General features: G+C 38.7%; 1 protein-coding gene and 1 long non-coding RNA gene across 2 annotated transcripts; one reads left to right on the top strand and one right to left on the bottom strand.

Moving 5' to 3' along the window:
• The first annotated feature begins 10,490 nt into the window (after positions 1-10,490).
• Positions 10,491-14,632, top strand: LOC308387583. Its single transcript, XR_013969967.1, has 3 exons — positions 10,491-10,588; positions 11,105-11,236; positions 14,496-14,632. It is a non-coding gene; the product is annotated as an uncharacterized lncRNA (long non-coding RNA).
• Positions 13,216-18,107, bottom strand: LOC308387582 (putative fibroblast growth factor 1). Its single transcript, XM_080867742.1, has 4 exons — positions 17,947-18,107; positions 15,757-15,973; positions 15,165-15,268; positions 13,216-14,664 (listed from the first exon to the last, which is right to left on the bottom strand). Exons 1-4 carry the CDS (start codon positions 17,986-17,988, stop codon positions 14,479-14,481), a joined length of 549 nt encoding a protein of 182 aa, XP_080723868.1. The 5' UTR covers positions 17,989-18,107; the 3' UTR covers positions 13,216-14,478.
• Between the last annotated feature and the right edge of the window lie 1,430 nt (positions 18,108-19,537).

Genomic DNA, 19,537 nt, shown 5'->3' with positions numbered 1-19,537 from the left:
CAACACTGACAGTGAAGGCAGCTCTTGGTGACATACAACACTGGGAAATCTGAAGCAGTTTCTTGACATCAGGCAATGTAATGATATGTCATGTCAAGAATTAGACACAGCAGATTGAGCAGTTCCGTGTTACTACTGTGCTCACTCTCAAAAACCTCAAAAATATTTAATCGTTTTCAGTTCAGCTGCTTATTGGATCATAACCCAATATTTGGTCATATTGGACTGCGGTTATTAGTGATCACTGGAGTCAGAGGTGTTCCTATAGTGTCGTATTTCTGTGGCATTTTGGACTATTTAGGTGGGCTATTTGGGCAGGAGCCTAGTTTGAGTTTTGAAAAAGGAGGAAGGGGATGGGTGAGGGATAGGAAGAAAGAATACAATTACAGCTTCCAGTCTTAGAAGGCAGATCCGGATCCATTAGCTCACTAATCACTAAATCAATAGCCACCAAAGAAGCTGGTAGTTCACTTAACCGTGTCTGAATCACATGCGGAAGCGTTGTGCCTTGGGGAGGAGCACTGACTATGCACACCCTCATCTTTAAAATGGCCTATAGGAAAGCAATACATTTTAATGGCAGGTGACAAAACTGCCAAACTATGAACGCTGAAATAGACTAACAATGGAGATTATTCTGTAGATGGGCTCACATATTCCTGTTGCCCACCCGTAGACATATCTCTTGCATTTATCTTGCTAGACTGCATGCAAAAATAATACATGCAGATATTAAAACTATGTTGACTGTAGAAGAAAAATCTGTGCTAATAAGAAACAGGGTTACATATACGGAGACTCTATTCTCACAAATTCCTACTTCAGAATAAAGCATATATATAGGAGAAGAGAAAACCGTCTATATACCCATTGTTCAGCAGATTTTGGTGCAGAATTTGAATCTGGAACACCTTCTCAACTTCCAACTCAGGAAAGTAGAAGGAATCTCAGAAACCCTGAGTTAACAATCCTAGATGGCGGCAAGGAGCATAAACAGGATGTAAAACAGTTAAACTTTTCATCTGTACTGCCACTGTTGTGTATTTTTGTCTTGCTAAAAAGACTTTATCCATGAATGTGCTGCAGCAGCACTTTTAAGCACAAAGAAAAAAAATGCATTATGCTGTACTGATAGTGATACCTGAAGGACTCTACCTTGCCAAGGACCAAAACAAAAACAAATTTGGTCTTTGATTGAGAACAATTTAACAAAAAACATGACATATTCTGATGGCGTGAGGGCAGAGCTAGGTTTACATGAGTAATCTCCCTTTCACTAGGTTTGTGGTGTCAAAGTTGACACATCAGAAGAAAAAGGAGTAATGGCTTCCAGGACAGACAGTTTTATATTGCAACATACCATAAGCGGGCCATCTATATCCTACTCAGGACAACAGCAATAGCGCTAGCCTTGCTTTTTTCCAACACATGAGCCCTGGGGTAAAAACTACTGATATAATCATGTCACCGTCACGGTCACCCTTGTAGCACAGGACATATTTTAATGCTTTGTCTATATGTTAGACAAGAAATCGCTGTGAAATTTGGTAAAAAAAAAATGTAATAGATGGTGGAAAAATAGCATTTTGTGCATAAATATAGTGATATTAACAATATTAATATACAACATGATCTATCCCTATATGAGTATTCTTTTTTCTAAAAGGAAAGCACTAGCTCCAAGTGTGCTGTCAGTCCTGATAATGAGTGATTCTTGGTCATGTGTGAGTAATAAAGCCCAGCACACTGTTTATTTCCTCAACTTGACCTCTTTTTAGAGCATGCATAACTAGGATTATTACACCAACTGCATTGAATGATTTCAGCTTTAACATATTCAATATAAGGTAAGTGCGTGTGTCTGTGTGTGAGAAAGAGATTAGCTGTAAGAGATTAACTGTAATGGCTCTAATTCAGAATTCATATAAGAGGAAAACCGTCCATTCATCATATTTGCTTCACTTGACACAACAACAAACATTTCACTTCATTTTGCTTTCTTTCACCCTATATCTCTCTCTTCCCTCCTCTTATCGCTCTTACTCTGCCTCCATTTGACTTTATTCTGCTCTGCATCCCCCCTCTTCTAAGTCTCTTCCCCCTCCGGTCTTCCCATGGGCCCACAGCCCACAGGAGACAAGGTGATGTCATACCTCCGCTTCCTGGCGATGTGGGTAACTGTACACTGTGTGCCTTGGGCCATGGCAGAGTGTGTGTGTGTGTGTGAGTGTACGTGTGAAAATGTGTGTGAGTAGCAAGTAGGTTATCTTTTTGAATGAGAGACACAAATGGAAAGAAGAGGAGGAGAGAGACAGTAGTGGGATGATTGTGAAATTTGTTCCAATAAAGTTTAATTTGTGTTTGCACCATACAATGTTTTCACTTAACTATGGTCCAGTTATGATCATGTTTTTTTGTGGTTATATGCAGTTTTTTGGACATAAATGTTATATATCAGCAAGTCCTCTAGCCTAATCTGTGTATTTGAAACAGCATTTTAACAGCGCTGTGGTAGAATCAGCTATATTCCTCAGTATGGAGCCATAGGCTAGTTTTGTGCCCAGAACTTAATAAATGTACAGTAAATACCTTAGCACTGACAAATCTAAGTATGACTTACATTTAATTTCTGCAAATAACATAGTAAAACACAACCTTTAATTCTTGTATCATGAGCAGGAAATCAAGCATATATGTCTTACATACTTTTCTCATCTGTTTCATTTGGTTTTGTATTTATGGTTAGGCTTAGGGAAAGATTTGAGATTACCTTAAAAAAAGAAATTTGTTTTCATAGTTTTCATAATAAATACAAATTTAAATAATGGACATAATTTAGAGAAATGTTGAACCTCAGTGTGGAACGTTCCATGTCATCCCATCCATCCACCCTGACCTCCTCCCAGCTTCCAGCATCGTCATCTTCAAAATTTGCTAAGACCGCTTAGATTTGTTGGATATAAGATAAGATCAGATAGCCTTTATTAATCTCAGTTTTCTCTTACCGTAGGTGTGATATATGGTTGACAACATGAGTAGACATCAGTCTTGTTTAAGTCTGAGAATGAAAACCTGTATAAGTGATATTAATATACATGATAAGTTTGTGTCAAATGATTTCAGTACAAAACTCACATAACTGAAATTGTTAAATATCTAAGGCAGCACGGTACAACGTTGGTTAGCACAGCACAGCAAGAAGATCCTAGGTTGAACTTCAGCATCTGGGCTTTCTGTGTTCGTTTGCCTGTTCTCTCTGTGTGCTCTGGTTTCCTCTCACTTCCTCCCACAGTCCAAAGATACAGTTAATGGGGCAGAAGAAAGTGGATGGAATAATAGCTTATATTTAAAAGTTGATTCATTTGCATGCAGTATCTGTAAATGTTGCTGAAAACCTTTCTGGTACTGAGTTATTACTAATATATTTTATAAGTATGTATGCATGTATGTATGTAACTATAACTGAAACTGTTTAATTGAATTGAATTTTCTTGCATTTTCTTGAATTTTCTTGAATTGTCTTGAATTTTCTTGAAACCTTGAGTAGCAAGCAAAGGACAAAAAGTTAGCTATGTTTGTGTAGATGTTAGAGAACTGATTTTAAACATTCCCACAGTTTTTGTAACCTGAGTATATGTGTTATTAAAAGCAAGTTCTTGGTATTCATTTTAAACAAAATTATACTTTAAAACTCTCTCAGACAGGAGCAGAGACGAGAGACTGGATCAAAGGGAATCTGACAATAACTAAACCACTGAGAAAAATGAGATCCACCCTCCCCGCCTCCCCTCTTGTACCTGTAAGCTCTGCCTGTGCCCTAAGCCCAGGGCAATAACACTGGATAGCAGCATGAAGCTGTAAAACAATGTTGAGATTGTGCCTGAAGCAGCTCCCATATAAATCAAACATAAAACCATGCTGGCACTGCAGTCCACCTTGGCCCGCAGCAGCACTTTGAACAGACATCACGTGGAGCTTTCACCTTAACAAGAATTGCTTGCAGCTCCAATGCACTTACAGTAAATGGATAGTACTGTGTGTTTTTATTTTTTCTTAACCTTGTTACTTTATTGCTTATACCCTTACACAGTTTTAGGTTGGATGAGAGAAACGTTTGCAGCATTTTTGCTGACTTGACTACAAAAAAAATAATTCTGACATGTCTTTTAAAATAGTTGACGAAGCCTGAAAATCTAACAGCATTAGCCACATTTAAAGGTTTTATAATAAATAACTGTAACTTATATCATCGAGGATTTAACCAACCAGTCCCAGATTCAGCTCCAAACATACAGAGGCACTCTGTTAAATGTCTTCCATGCCAGTGTTATGTTTACTATGGGTTTGCCGAGGGTTTGCTTGGGTCAGCGTGAAATTTCATCATCTCAGTGAACATGAGGCAGACGTGTGGACATCCACATGGGTTGCAGTTTTTTGTGACCCCTGGACTTTTCCATGAGACACTACACTGCAACACACTAACTCCACAAGCCTCATTCATGTATCCTTCCTTTGTGAAAACCAGCAGTGATGCGGCAACCAGCATTGAAATGTATTCATTTGTAGGCTCTGCACTGTTTTTAGGGTGTTAGATGGTAGGACCTAGTACCAGGTACTCAAGCAGGGATCCAAGTGATCTAAGTCAGTGATGTCCAAACCCAGAGGCCTCGAGGGCCGGTGTCCTGCAGGTTTTAGATGTGTCCTCGATCCATCAAAGCTGATTTAAATGGCTAAATTACCTCCTCAATATTTCTTGAAGTTCTCCAGAAGCCTGGTAATGAACTAATTATTTGATTCAGGTGTGTAGACCCAGGGTGATATCTAAAACCTGCAGGGCACTGGCTCTCAAGGCCTGGAGTTGGCCAAACCGGATCTAAGTAATCCAAAAATGTAACGTCAACAGACTACAGCCTGTTGTCATCACCAATTGGCTACTCAATGAGACATGAGAGTGACTCCTTCCTGAAAACCAAAACCGCCATTTTTGAAACCTGACAGTGAGGGAAATGGCTATACAAACACCCTGGTCCTGGAGTTTGATAAAAAGCCTTAGACTGGGTAGCAGGTATACCTTTGCCTCGACATCCTCAATTACTGACTTCACGGGACTTTCAGCCACGTTGAGTGGATGCACATAAGGTGGAATTGTAGTGGAAAATGTGGAAAATGCCATATTTTTTTGTGATACCCTTGATTTATCAATAAGACACTACTATATAATACAACAACTACACAGGTGTCCATCAGGCAGACTCCTAGCAGACTGGAAAAAAGTGTGCTGTGACTCTGAACATGGTATCCGGTCTTTAAGTCTGCTGTCATTAGCTGTTTCCCGGTCCAAACTCTGCTTCAGATCCCAAAGCCAAAGAAACACTGCAGCATCACTGAGAGTTAAAAACTGTCTAAATTCTTTCGTCTTTAATAAAATGATCAGTGTGGCTGCTCTACCAGGGGAAACATAAGTTTAAAGTTAAGTTTAAACTTATATTTTAAGTTTAAAATCCAGGCATCCATGAAAACAGAATTTATGAAATTTAATAGAGTTAGAATTTAGCAGGGAGTTAGCTTGCTAGTTCCCATCTAAAGATGATACACCATGTTCTGACTGAAAAATTTAAACTTACAGATCTGCTATCACTTCCGACATAAATGAAGACAGAAAACTAAACAGCAGTGATGTTTGCAGGGTTACTGAAGTCGGGCTAACTGGTATATAATTATGTGCTAGGTGGTTGCTAGCTATATGGTTAGCATGATATAAACACAGTGAAGCTAATGTATGCTAACTTTTTTCCACTCGATAAAAGTTAACACGAGGGTGGTTAGGGACAAATTTCAATTGCATGCCAGGATGCTTTAAACTGACCAAACCTCAGTCAGGAGAACAATTGAGATAATCAATACACAATATGAGGTTAGTCATTAATATACTGCTGCATGGGCTGGGCTGTAGTAAGATTGTAAGGTTTTAAAAACTGATCTTTAAAATGAACAGTGATAATAAAAACCGAGAGAGGCCGACAGTGGTCACTGACCTTTTTTAGGGGCTTGTTCAGATTAAATAGAACAAGATACAAAGCATTAAAATATGTTAAAAACACAACAGCCTTAATAAACTCAGAGCAGTTGGGAACTGGGAGCACAGTTCATACCTCATTACTAAAAGACCAAATAGTTGCTGGTGTCTGATCGGGTGGATGTGGGTGTGAGTATTTCAGAAACTGATGATCTACTGGGAATTTCCCACACAACCATCACTAGGGTTTAAAGAGAAGTAGTCGGGGGTAGTATTGTGAAGGACATTTTCTTTGCATCCTACAACCAACTGAGCATTGTTTGAAGGCCACAGCCTCACTGAGTATTTTTGCTGACCATGGTGATCCTTTTATGACCACAATAAACCACAGTATCTTCTGATAGCTGGATAATGAACCGTGTGAAGCAAACTAAAATAATCTCAAACTTGTACCTTAAAAGTCACTAGAAAAGGGGGCCCAACATGGCACTAGCACGGTGTACCTAATCCAATTACAATGCAGATTACTAAGAATCTTTATTTTCTAACCCAGTCTCTCCTTCCTTCTCTCTTGTCCTATTTGTTCATTTTTCCAAAACTCCCGACCTCTCCCTCGTTGCCCTCAGTGTTCACCACCTCTTCACCTACTGAAGTCGGCAAACAATGAACCACTTCAAAAGGTTGGTTTGCTTTAGACATTCCTTTTTGGAGAAGGAGAGAACAATTATAGCTACTCCTTTGGTCTGGGAACACGCAAAAAGGATGTCACCTAAAAACAGAAATGAAAGGAAGTGGCAACAGGATAAAATAGGGAGTGAGTAAGACATAAAGAAAGAGAGAGAGGAAGCCACAGTATCCTGCAATGACATGGCTGCGGCCACAGCCAAACACTCTGAGTTATCTGGGATGTGTGGTATTTAAGATATTTGCCATAAATAGGATCCAGCTGTTTGTTCAGAACTCTATTTTTCCTTTGGTCTGACAGGTTTTTTTCTCCTTTTTATTTTTGTGTCCTGAATGAAAGGAAAAGGAAGAGGAAGAGATAAGAGGTTAAACTCAGACATTTCTTTCCCAGACAGGAGACTGGGCAGCAGCACAGAGAAGAGTGGGAGTAATGGCTTTGCTTACGCATTTAGTGCCAGAATAAGAACTATTCCATGATCACTTCCAGGAGAATGAAAAGAGGATACTGTAATGGCTTTTTCATCATGTTCCTGACATTTGTGAAGTCATGGTTTTACTTAGAGAAACAGGCTTTCTGTTCCCATTGCCACATAAAGAAACAAAATTTATTATATTATGTTGTATTATATAATATTATGTGTTTAAAAACAATTGAGTTAGAATGAAATGGAATGAAAAAAGAAACTCATAGTTTCATAACTTTTTCTCAAAGTTATGGGAAAGCTGATGATTTTTTTTATGGTTTAGAAGTGAATAATACTTAAACAACTTAATAGCAAGCCCTTTCCTTTGTTCTGAACGTCATCAGGAAGTCTCAAACGTCAGTCATACTTGGAAAAATGAAGTAATAAAAGGTGTTTTCAGTGGAAGGGGCCATAACTCAGTTAACTCAGTTTCCTGCATAGGATACTGTGAGGTGCCATTTGCCTGGGTGTCCTCTAAAGATTGTAGATTGTGTATTGTAGCTTTCATCACAGAGTGTATCTGTGAATGTTTTTTCATCTCTTGTGGCAGAGTGCAGTGTCAGTAGTGTAAAATTCCTGAGTGTTGAAAAGGATTAAAAAAAACGAAAAGCAATGTGACTTCACTCCTAATTATTCCACTCGGGATATTTTTGACCATTCGCAGGCGTCATAGCTGCAGTTGGTCTAAGTGTGAGAGTGTATTTGTGTATGTGAGACATCGCAGCTGAGACGACAGGCCAGCTTCCGGTCTTGATAAAATGTGTGTGGGTGGGTGTGTGTGTGTGTGTGTGTGTGTGTTGGCTTCCCAACTAAAACAATAGATGACACTGCTCCCACATTTGTGGAAGTACAAACAGTGATTTAGAGAGTCACACTTAGCACGTGTAGGACTGTGGGTGTCTGTGCACAAGTCATACCGAGTGCAGGTATGACAGGGGAAACAATCACGCTGTTATTGTCGTCCCTCTCTTACTATTTTTAGGAAATTTGCAGGATATGAATGTTTAGAAAGTTCTGCTTTGCAATATCTGGTAACTGTGGTTATGTTACACTTTTGTCTGCACTTGATTTTGATGATATTGGTCATATGCATACTTTCGCCTCCACATACAAACCTTTTCATAATATTTTATCAGAGGTGATCCTTTTCCCACTCCTCTCAATAGCTTTGCCTTTTATTCACACTGAACTTGTTAAAAGAGGATTGAAATATCGCTGCTGCCTACTGTGGAGTTTAATTCTTTTATTTCATTGGAACCTTTTAAAAGCTTAAATCTTCTTGTTGAAGCTGACACCTTTAGGGGTCGACTCAGTGGATCAGCTGCTTCCTATATTTATATAGACCATATATAAATTAGCAATCTATGAGACTACTTACATTTAAAAAAAGATTGAATATTAAAAATAACTCTTGCATCTCTGTCCGAGTAACCTAGTTCAACATTACTGTTATTAAAAGTGAATTAACAGTGAAAAATCAATTTGTTTAATAGAAACAATGTCTCATGAACACAAATAATTAAAATCATGGGTATACCCCAGCAACCTGTAATCCATCCACTCATCCATCTATTCATTTTCTATCACTTATCCAGATTTGGGTTTGTGGGGGCACTCTGAGCAGAGAAGCTGAGACTTCCCTCACCCACCTCTTCTAGCTCATCCTGGGGGACACCGAGACGTTCCCAAGACAGCTGAGAAATGCAATCTCTCCATTGAGCCCTCTGTCTGCCCCGGGGCCTCCTCCAGGTAGGACATGCCTGTAATACCTCACCTAGAAGGCGTCCAGGAGGCATCATAGTCAGATCCGTGAGTCACCTCAACTCGTAATTTAAATGCCTTTTGTAATGAGATCATGTTTCACATGTTTCATAAAGGTCATTAAAAGGAAAAAAAAGTATAATCTTGCAGCTCTGTAGCACACTTTGCACAGAGGGATCAATAGTTCTGCTTGTGATTGATCACATGACAGTTTTCATATAGGAGCATAATGGATAATAAAGCATGAAGGTTCCGTTTAAATTTTGGATGGAGAAAATGAATTGGGTCAATCTTACTTTACAAACAAGGTTCCCTCATAGACTAAGACTTTAGTTATTATTTAGTTATTTATTTATATCAACTAAGGTGTTCTTGAAATTTTCAGGAACTAATAACTCATAACCTCTATTTGTAAAACCAAGACCAGGACCATTTATATGAGGTAATACCAAAACAGGCGAGTTTTCTGAATACACTGCATTACTGCAGTTCATGCAGTTCCATACAAATGTAGCAATAGCTTTGTATATTTAAAAGAAGACTGCAGAAAAACCATAATGTAGATGCTGTACTGCTCTATTGTGCTGAAGTGAGAGATGAGTGTGAAAGCAAAGCTGATGATTTATTGGTTATCAATGGTCCTACCCTCGCCTGTGTCCACCAGCTGTGGGTAGTGACGGAAAGAATTAGAACACTGAAACAAGCAGTGGAAATGAGCTTCCTTCAAAAATGTTGGGCTCGCCCTTAGCGATGTAGCGTGCAGGGGGAGGCTCTGACAGCAGCCCCTACTCTTACACATTGAAAGGAGCCAGTTGGGGCAGTTGGGGAATCTTAGTAATATGCCTCTTAGATGCCTTCTAGGTGAGGTGATTTCATCCATTTCTAAATGGTAGACGATCCTGGAAAGAACCAGGAAACTCTGGAAAGATTATATCTCTCAAGCTGGCTTAAAGTTTAGGACAATATTTCATGTGGGAAAACAACTTGTTTGATAGGAAGTTCAGTTTTTTGGGAGCATATCGACACATCAGCAGATGTAAAGCTCATAAAGACATTCATTATGCTTTAATTCACTATTCTTTCCCCTAAAAAGTTCCGCAACCAAGGCGTGTTAGCAGTTGCGCTAGTTTATTATGCAGTGACAGTAGTTATTATTAGTAGTGTTCTAATAAAACCTTTCTTTGTGTTGATATTACAGTCTGCAGACGGGGTTTGCACTTACGAAAGGTTTTGATCTTCTCAGGATTATTTCTTTCTTTCCTTTGTTTTTTTTAAACAATCTAGAAAGGACTCTCTTTGCTATATAGTAGTTGAGCTTATTTGTTGAACCGTACCATTTGCTTCTGCTCTGAGTACAAGATGCATTTTTGCAGCCCAGCAGAATGTGTCTATCCAGCAGAAATCATTTATTAGGAAAACAGTTGCAATAGGGCAAACCACAAGCATCCGGACGATTCTCTGAGTTGTCAAAATGCTCCTTCTCGCTTTCTCTGTCCCCCTAGTCTGCCTTCCTCCCCCATTGTCTCAGAGTGCAGTAGCAGATGGGGAGACAAGTGTCAGCATTTCCAGTTGGATCAGCTGACGGATATGCATCCCCTGCTTCCGTTCCTGTTGGTGTGTAAATGTTTGCTTGTGTGGAGGAGAAAGGTGACATGACAGAAAGGTAACATGTAGAGCAATCCTTTTTTAATATCATGAATTATTATTTCTTTGGCCTGCTTTAAAAAGCAATAGACTGTATTTGTTTCTCCCCCGTTTACAGGGCTTGATTATTAAGATTGTTGCTTAACCAAATCTGCATCTGTCTAATAAGAAAATGCAATGCAAACTTTCCAGAGGTATCCTCTCTTTGCTATACAAACTTTGTAAACTTCCCTGATAGGAGGGAGGAAGCAACACAGAGAAAGAAAGAGAAGAGAAAAAAGAACCATAAAAATTAAAAACAGAAGATAAAACAAAAACAAAATAAGGAAGAAGAGCTGTTTGAAGAAAATTGATGCGGGAACGTAGTAGGATGGAGCAGGAGATGAAAGTAGGCTGGAAATTGAGAGAAGGGCAGGAAGGGAGAGTAAAAAAAAGACGGAATTGAGGAAAGAGAGACGAGTAACAGATGAGAGAATGTGTCCTAGTTCCAGCGTGTGTACGTGCTGATTGCTGTGTGTGTGTGTGTGTCTGCTAGAGTGGTTTGTGTTGCAGGGATCTTGGCTGCTGTCAGGCTAGGGGACTCCCAGAGGAAGCCAGTCCTTGTTCAGTTTACAGTGAATGATTCCCTTCCTGCCCTGCACAGCCCTGCAGGCCAATGGCCAACCAGGTTTGTGTGTATATGTGTGTGTCTCTGGGTGTTTGTGTACTGAGCTGCTTCATAGGGTGGCCTGCTGGAATGAAGGAGAGACACTGTCCTGTAAATGAGAGGTCACAAGTTGTGTAATCGGCAGTGTTTGTCCACCAACAGCCATGTGTCCACTTAGAGTCCTTAAGAAAGAGAGGTCTACCAGTTTTTTTCTTCTTCTGCACACGAAATGTCTTCACAGCATTTTTGTGACAGAAAACAAATTTAAAAAGCAGAAAACTTTTTTTTTTTAAAGCATGTTTATATTTATTCTCCTTAAGTCAGGGACTATACATAAAGAACTCATACTGAAAGCAAAGGCAATTGCTATGCAGAATTGCCCTTTACAGAGAGCTTCATATCTAAATTACTATTAGTTTAGTTTAGTTTAAATGTTATGATGCATTGTTTGCTCTAAACGAATTATCTATGTCCCATATAAATGTTTAGAGTGTAAATAGTTGACAATGACAAAAGTTGATACATCAATAGAGAATTTAAGATTATTGAAAAAATTGTATGGTAAGACGGATTACAAGTATTTTAATTTAGCTCTAATTTAACTTGTGCACAAAATGATTATTTCAGTAGGAAAGGGCAGACCTATTGCTCAACTTGAAACAGTAATTTGTCACACTCATGGTGCTTGGATAAGTAATAATCCTACTGTAATGTTCCCTGCCAACTCTGTTTAAATCCCACAATAATATGGGACTTGTTGGAGACATGAATCAGCTCCAGTCCTCCCGAAAATTTTTTAAACCACGCTCCAGTGTTTCCTCCAGGATATTTTCCTGGCACAGTCGACTCTAAAACAACGTTTCAGGCCATGTTCTGTTTCAGCCGTTACACATTAAGTGTGGATTAGATGAAGAATACCACTGCTTCCAAAAATGTGGTGAAAATACTTGATCGGGGTGAATGGGGCTGGTAACATCTGTCACAGCTTTGTGGTTACAATCGTTTCGACTGGAGTGGAGAAAGTCTTCACTAAAACTAGTGCATATGGGGTTTCCTTACAGTTTTCAAAAAATTAGCTGCAAGTGCTTTGTTATGCAACTGCTCGGTACACATATTGTGTCTAAGAATGAAAATCTGTCAACAGCAGGAAATTGACACTGGATGTTTGGCATCTATGGGGAAGTTCAGCTATTTCAGATATTTTGGTGGTGGAATAACATTTTAACAGCATAATATTATTTTAGGTAGAAATAAAAATAAAATTCCAGTCCTTCAAAATGTAATTATCTTTATACAAAGAGTTAGATAGTAGAATGACTCCTGGGATGGCTTTCCTTGATTATTTTCCTTCTGCTTTTTCAGATGGTTTAATTTACATTGATTTTTTGTACATACTATAAGACAGTTAATATATAAAAATATACTATATCAATTGTTAGGTATGCCTGTTATATACACGAGTCGTCTTTACTTGGATTTGGACGTGTAAACCCAAGAACCATACATGGAAGTTTAGACAATGCCTCCATCTTGTGGCCAAATGTATATTTTGCCTATAGTAAATATCTTTAACAGTGTAATTTATCAATAAAACACCAGTTTTCACATTGGAATAATGCCATAGAAATTACATCAGAAACAGACTAAATACAAAACTAAAGGCACTACAAGAGCGCAAACATCCGCCAAGGCAGCTCAATAGTAATATTATATTTTGCATATACTGATTTTGTTTTTTAAATGCACTTTAAGAAGTTTCTCGTGTTGTAAAAACAAGTGCAAAGTGGAGGCTTTTGGTATCTGCCATGTTCAAACCTATTTTTATATACTTGACATCATTTTTAGTGTAATTATTTGTTGTTATTTTTTATTTGTGTAATTGTAGTACATCAATCAATACGCACCACATTTGCAAGAATCATAGCTTCTAGGTTAAAATGCTTTTTGTCCGTTTTTGAGCAATAACTTGATCATTTGAAGACCTTGAAGACCTTAGTGGATCCATGCCAGATTTTAATGGATCGTTAACACACACCCAAAGAATGACAGGCACACAACCAAACTCCTACCAATAACATATTGCTCCTTGGCAGAGGTAATAACTATCATAAATACAGTAAATCAAAAATAGTATTTATTCATTCATGTATAATAATACAGGCTTAATCATTACATTTAAATAGAGTGAATACAATATGTATTACTTTGTGAAAAGGTGATATAGTTACCTTTTTATTCCTTCACTGTAAGCATACATTATTTAGAAAATGTCTTTTACAATGTTGAGTAGAATTAAATGTTATTAGCAATAAATCTTTATAAATACATATTCATAATAATCTAGGATAAAGTTACAGTAACAGGATTTTAACTCAAAATTAAAAAGGGGGGAATTTACTTGAACTGTGAAGCATTTTACAAAATAAAAGAAAGCTTACGTTATATACCTGCTATACATCGTACATAAACACACTTAATAAAAGCTTCACTCATTTCTCTGACAAAGTTTTCACATCTGCTTTTATAGGTCTGTCAGCCTTCCAACAGTCACACAAATACAGTATATTAATACAATAATAATTCTTAGCAACACAAATTATTTAAGAGCTGCTGTTTTAAAAGGAAGAATTCTGGCTTCACAGTAACACCATATCATCTTTGCTCTCTTGACTCCCTCGATCGACATATTCATTACAAAATGAGGAATTGTTTAGGAAGACTAAATATCTATTGATTGAAATTCAATTATTATTATTAATTCAATCCATATAAGACATTTTTAGATTACTACTGTAAACCTTGAATATCTTTCCTTTCTTAAATTTTGAATTCAATGCCATATTTTTGGTTTTATTCTTTAATTATATTCTTTTTTTGTGCCAGACATTAGTAATGCTAAATACATTTACGTATGTAAATTGCATATTTTTTCCTCCCTGTGGTGTTTCAAATCAGGGTTTAAATTAATCACTTTATATATTTTCTATCTGCAGTGAGATAAAGTATATATGCTATGCACTTACAAAAAAAAACTGTGCTGGATATGATCACATATCCATACAATGATCATTTATAAACTGTTCAGTCAAATGTTAAATTTGTGTATGAAGAGCGACATTTAGCCCAGTAAGAGTTTTGCCTCAGCCATTACCAGAAATAACAGATTTTCAGTGACCTCATAATCGTTTGTCAAGTGTAATTTTACACTAATAATGTGCATTTAAACATTTTAGCGAATATACAGTGCCTGCTGACATTTGGCTTTACATGTTGCCTGCAGGCCTTGGCAGGAAAAAAACGGCCTTCTGACCCTGGTGGGTGTCTGGTCCGGCTTTGGGCTGGCCGTTCCTCTTCAAGGCGACGTACCAGTTGTACTTCTGAGAACGATACGTGTTGTGATGGTTCTCTTCATATTTCTCCAGGAAGTAACACTCATCGTTCAGAGCTTGCTGAAGCAAGAAAATGAAAGGGGGGGGGGGAGGATTGATTATATCACCAATATACGGTTAAAGGTAATGCGGGCATTCACAAACAGTAACTGAGCAGGATACAACGAGGAATATTGTAACATACTGAATCACCAAAATAATAATCAACATAACAACCCTCTAAAATAAAGCTTGTCTGTTTTATTTTAGACATCCCAGTGACAAATTATTAGTCACAGCAATTTGGTAATTACACTGAAACTTTCCACTGTTTTGCAGTCTAGGTTGTTTTGCACAACCGTTACAAAACTGTAACGATCAGCGAGTTTAAACTTACGCTGAGAAAGGAATGAACAATTGTGTGACTTGATGAAAAAAGAATTGAAACTGTTACATAGAAAGACAAACGGGACCAGTGAGCATTAGTTGCAATCTGTAAGTGTTCAACCTTTCCATCCAAAATTCATTTTTAAGTCAAACTGCAAAATATATATATATATATATATATAAACACAACTCACTACTCCACAGAGGCGTCCATTTCTGTTCATAGCCAGATACCTTCCTGTCGCCTCACCTTTGATGACCACCACCCCCGCACTCACAGCCTTCAGCCTCAGGATGTCTGCAACACACATTACACAACACAACACCACAGCGTTATTGCTTTTTTTGTTTTTTTCTGTTTTCTTTTCAAAGTTAACTGGACGATCAAATCATGTAAAAACAATGTAACTGTGATATCCCGGAATAAAAGTTTAATAAGTATTTTTCAGGGAAACTAGGCCCTGCTGTCCAAATGTGTACACAGGTTAAGATGCTATTATTGCAAAACCAAATCACTGAGCAGCTTTACCAGCAGCCTAATTATTATTCCTTTAGTGGCAAGATGTCCTCTTTTCCTCATACCCTCATAACCTTTAATCAAAACATCTTAAGTTTACCCATTCTCTTTTGTTTACCATCGTTATAACAATCACGAAGACTTTTAACCTAATGTTGAAACTAAAGTTAAAAGCCTCCCCTTCATATCTTGCACGTAATCTCTGGCTCCTGATTTTGAAATATAACCAGCAATCACAAATCAAACAGTTCTTTTGTTTTTTTCCTCACCATATGTGTCATTTTCTTGCCTCCCACCATTGACGGTTCCATCTGGTAAAATCCTTAGGTGATAGCCTCCATTCATACTGTAGAGCCTGGTCAGTGTCTGGGCTTCCTGCTTGGACAGGTCCAGGGACCCAGGTCCAAAAGGCAGCACTGTAATGTCTCCCTCAGACATCACACAGAGAGTTTGAGGTATGGACGGAGCAGCGTGATGTCCCTGTGTCTGCAACGACAGAGAAGATCCAACGTTTTCACTGTTCACGTCACCTGGACTGCGGCTGAGACACAAGACGAAACAGGAAGGGGAGGACAACGTCGCCTTCATAACATGATTACAGGAAATGCTCCCCTTTCCTACCCTCGCCTAATCACTTTCTCCATCTGCCTGGCTCTCTGTAACTTTCTGTCAGCCTTTTAAGGAACACACTTTATTATGAAGTGATAAAACCATCCAGGGATCAGTTCTGGATGAAGGCCAGGAGGGGCAGCAACATGACCGGACTTGTTTTAGAACTGAGCATCACTTTGATTCTCTTTGGAAAAATAATTTCCAGATGGTGGGTGATGTAATCTTACACCTGAAATCAGTGTGAGGCTAGACAACAAAATAACCAACACATGGACATAACAGCCAAGAGAGAAATTTGTGGTAATTGTTTAACTTCCTTTAAGTAAGTTTTATATTAGCCAGCATAATCTTACAAATAGGTGCAAACACATGACGCTGAATCCTACTCGTGGGATACTGGACCCTTGACATTCTTCCTACACTCTCTGAAGCATTAACACTAATCTATCGTTCAGCTGGATTTAACAGACATGTTAACACGTCAACAAATCAGCGACTATCAATATGAGAATTTAGAGCCCAGGCAGCCCTCTTGGTCTTACCCCTGGATTCCCTGCTTCCTCAACAGCTTTTCCAAAAAACAGTCAAGCTCATTTTAAAGCCACACTGTCAGTATAGTTTTTATTTCCTGGATGCTTGAGATCCCAGAGCAGCGGTAGCTGTCATAAAGTCAATCCAGTCCAGAAACAGCAGTGGCAGACCAAGCCAGTGGGGATACTCTAACACGCACAGGTCTTTGTTATCATTTGAAACCGGAGGTATAGCTGCTGAAGAGCCAAGTTAGCCCACATCTGGAATGTCTTGGAAGAAGCAGAGAGAAGAAGGGGAAAAAGAGAGAGAGCGAGGGAAAGTGAAAGCCACAGGAGGAATGTAAGGCCTACCCACTGGCGGTCTGTTTTTCCTAAGAACAAGATCTGGAGGACAGGATTACTGGATATGAGAGCTTGTGCCAGACTGGCTTGGGGACCTTCGGACAGAGCAGCAAGTGGGAATGACGTCAAAAGTCCAACCAATGACCGAGTCAGAGTACAGATGTGTGGGAGGAGAGCTGGAATCTGTGTGTATTTTAGTGTTTATTTCAGTGTAAAGATGAAGAGCATGACGGTGAGCTAAAGTAAAGTTTGGTGAGGGGGGGGTGGGGGGGTGGGGGGGTGCAATGAAAGCCACAAAAATAAGAGGCTTTCCGTTGACCCTGCAGTGGTCCGAGTAAACAACCTTTAGTTTGCACGTTTCTAGCACCTCTTTTACTTTGAATCACTTGGCAATAGTTCTACATGTGCTTCACAAGAAGTTTTCTCTTATTTCATTTGAATTGGCTTCACTGTAAGTTGTTTTGGCCTTTGACTAACAGATTGTACTGTGTGGTAAAACGGACTGTACCACATACTGTAACCACTCATCTACCACAATATTTCATTATTCTCACGTGCACTCTACTGGTTGTTACCTTGTCTTTAACTCTTTACCCCTTGACTAACACTCTTTTCTGACTGAGCAGTTTCTTTCGTATTTCAGGCCTGCCTATAGAACAAAACAACTAGGTTAGTGACAGTGATCACTAACCTATACATCTACCCTTGGAAAAACCCAGAAGCTGTTCTAACGATCATCAAACCACATCTTTATTGATATATGTATATATATATATATATATGCAGAAGTATCAAAAAGCAGGGGAAAAGTTATGTTACAGATATGTACACACACAGACCAGACAGTCAAAAAGAAAGCACAAAGAAAGACAAACATTAACTTCATTTTTTGTTATGAAGATCCGTATTTAACTCTGCAGCACTAATTACTAGCCAACTTTATTACCACACAGACAATAAGCCATCTTCACCTACCTGTGACAATGTCATGTGACAGTGCCCCCGTTGAGCCAGCATGTCCTCTTTTTTTCCTCTTAACTGAGGCTTGACTGAAACAAAGTTTTTGGGGCCTCTTGTGCCAAACTGTCTTCCTCCTTTCTCTGCCAGTGAAGTGTCTGGCCTTTATACGGGCTTCTTAAGTATGAATTTGAACTCCATCCACTCCTCCCTCACCTCACCCCCTCTTCTAACAACGTCAGAGGACGCATTTTAACAGGCTAACGTCAGGACTAAAATTACCATCCACGACTGGAGAGGGAGAAGGAGGACAAGCCAGACCCTAGAAATGAGCCAGGCCGCCTGTCTGACTGAGCACTGATACATTCTTGTAGTGGTGTCCTCCTGGAGACACTGGCAGGCAACACAATATAAACATTTATAAGAGACACAAAGGGAATGACTTCAGCTTCCAGAATTAACATAATGCCAGTGCCTTTGGATTCCAAGTTCTGCTTCCCATATTACAGGATAATAGGATTCCATAAAATTCCTGCAAAACATATAATGCTCAGGTATCAAAAGTACGAGTGCATTACATGTATACAGTAAAAGTATGTGGGGTGTAAATGGAGGAATACTGTACTTAAATGAGGCATTAAGGAAAAACAAAGTTGTATTTTCAACAAAATACTTCATATCCAAAACAAAGATTCATAAAAAAAAAACAGAAAGAAGGAAATGTCGAGTTTTGTACCTCCATAATTCCAGCTCTGTAATCTTGAAAAAGAACAGACACACTCTCCTAAAAGGTTAACCAAAAGATATGAGGCTGATTTTTGACTGGCAGTAACACTGAAGCAGCTCTGAGAGGAAAACACATTAAAAAAAAGGAATGTAAGTCCAGAAGATAACACAGAAATGATCGACACCCTCACATTAGCGCTTACACAAGGTTAATGTTGGGAATTTGGGGGGAGTTATAGGAATTTATGATTCAAAATGCTGCAGGACATATTAAAAGCATTTTCCAAAGCCTATAAAAATAGACATTTTTGGATATGCACTGTGATGCGCTGACATTTCTAAAAATGGTGGAAATGGCTTTCAAGACATGGCAATCTCAATATCTATTTTTGCAGCCGTTCACTGTCTTTCCTGCAGCTATGTGAGAATAAACAGTGGCGGTGTGCAGGCTAGGTGATATATTCACACTGACTACTTTGTCCCCGTCTTCTTCTAATGGATTTTTCTCTCCCTAATTCATCATCTGCAGTGCATCTAAAGGTTAAAACCATCACTTTGAAGTCAAGTAATCACGAGGCACAAGACCGTGTCAAGAATGTGCAGAAAAAAAAGAGTGATAACCAAAAACTGAGGAATCTGACCTACTTTTCTCTCACCTGTTCCATCAGCATTGAACTGCTTCTTTTTCTTTGCTTCTATTAACCACAAGATGGCAGAATGGGTTAACCTTAGAGGTGCTTCAGTCTGCAAAAAATCAAGTCTGCTGTTCATGTCCACAGAGCTGACACAGGCATATTTAGAGCATGCACCATTATACTGCATTCTCATTAAACCGGCATTCTCAGTTTTTTATTGGCACAGTATCAGAACAGTGAAAGTAGTA

Source organism: Rhamphochromis sp. 'chilingali' (genome assembly GCF_963969265.1).
Source record: "Rhamphochromis sp. 'chilingali' genome assembly, chromosome: 19".
NCBI classification, from domain to species: Eukaryota; Metazoa; Chordata; class Actinopteri; order Cichliformes; family Cichlidae; genus Rhamphochromis; species Rhamphochromis sp. 'chilingali'.
The sequence above is the reverse complement of the archived record's forward strand: the minus strand, read 5'-3'. Positions and strand labels throughout refer to the sequence as shown.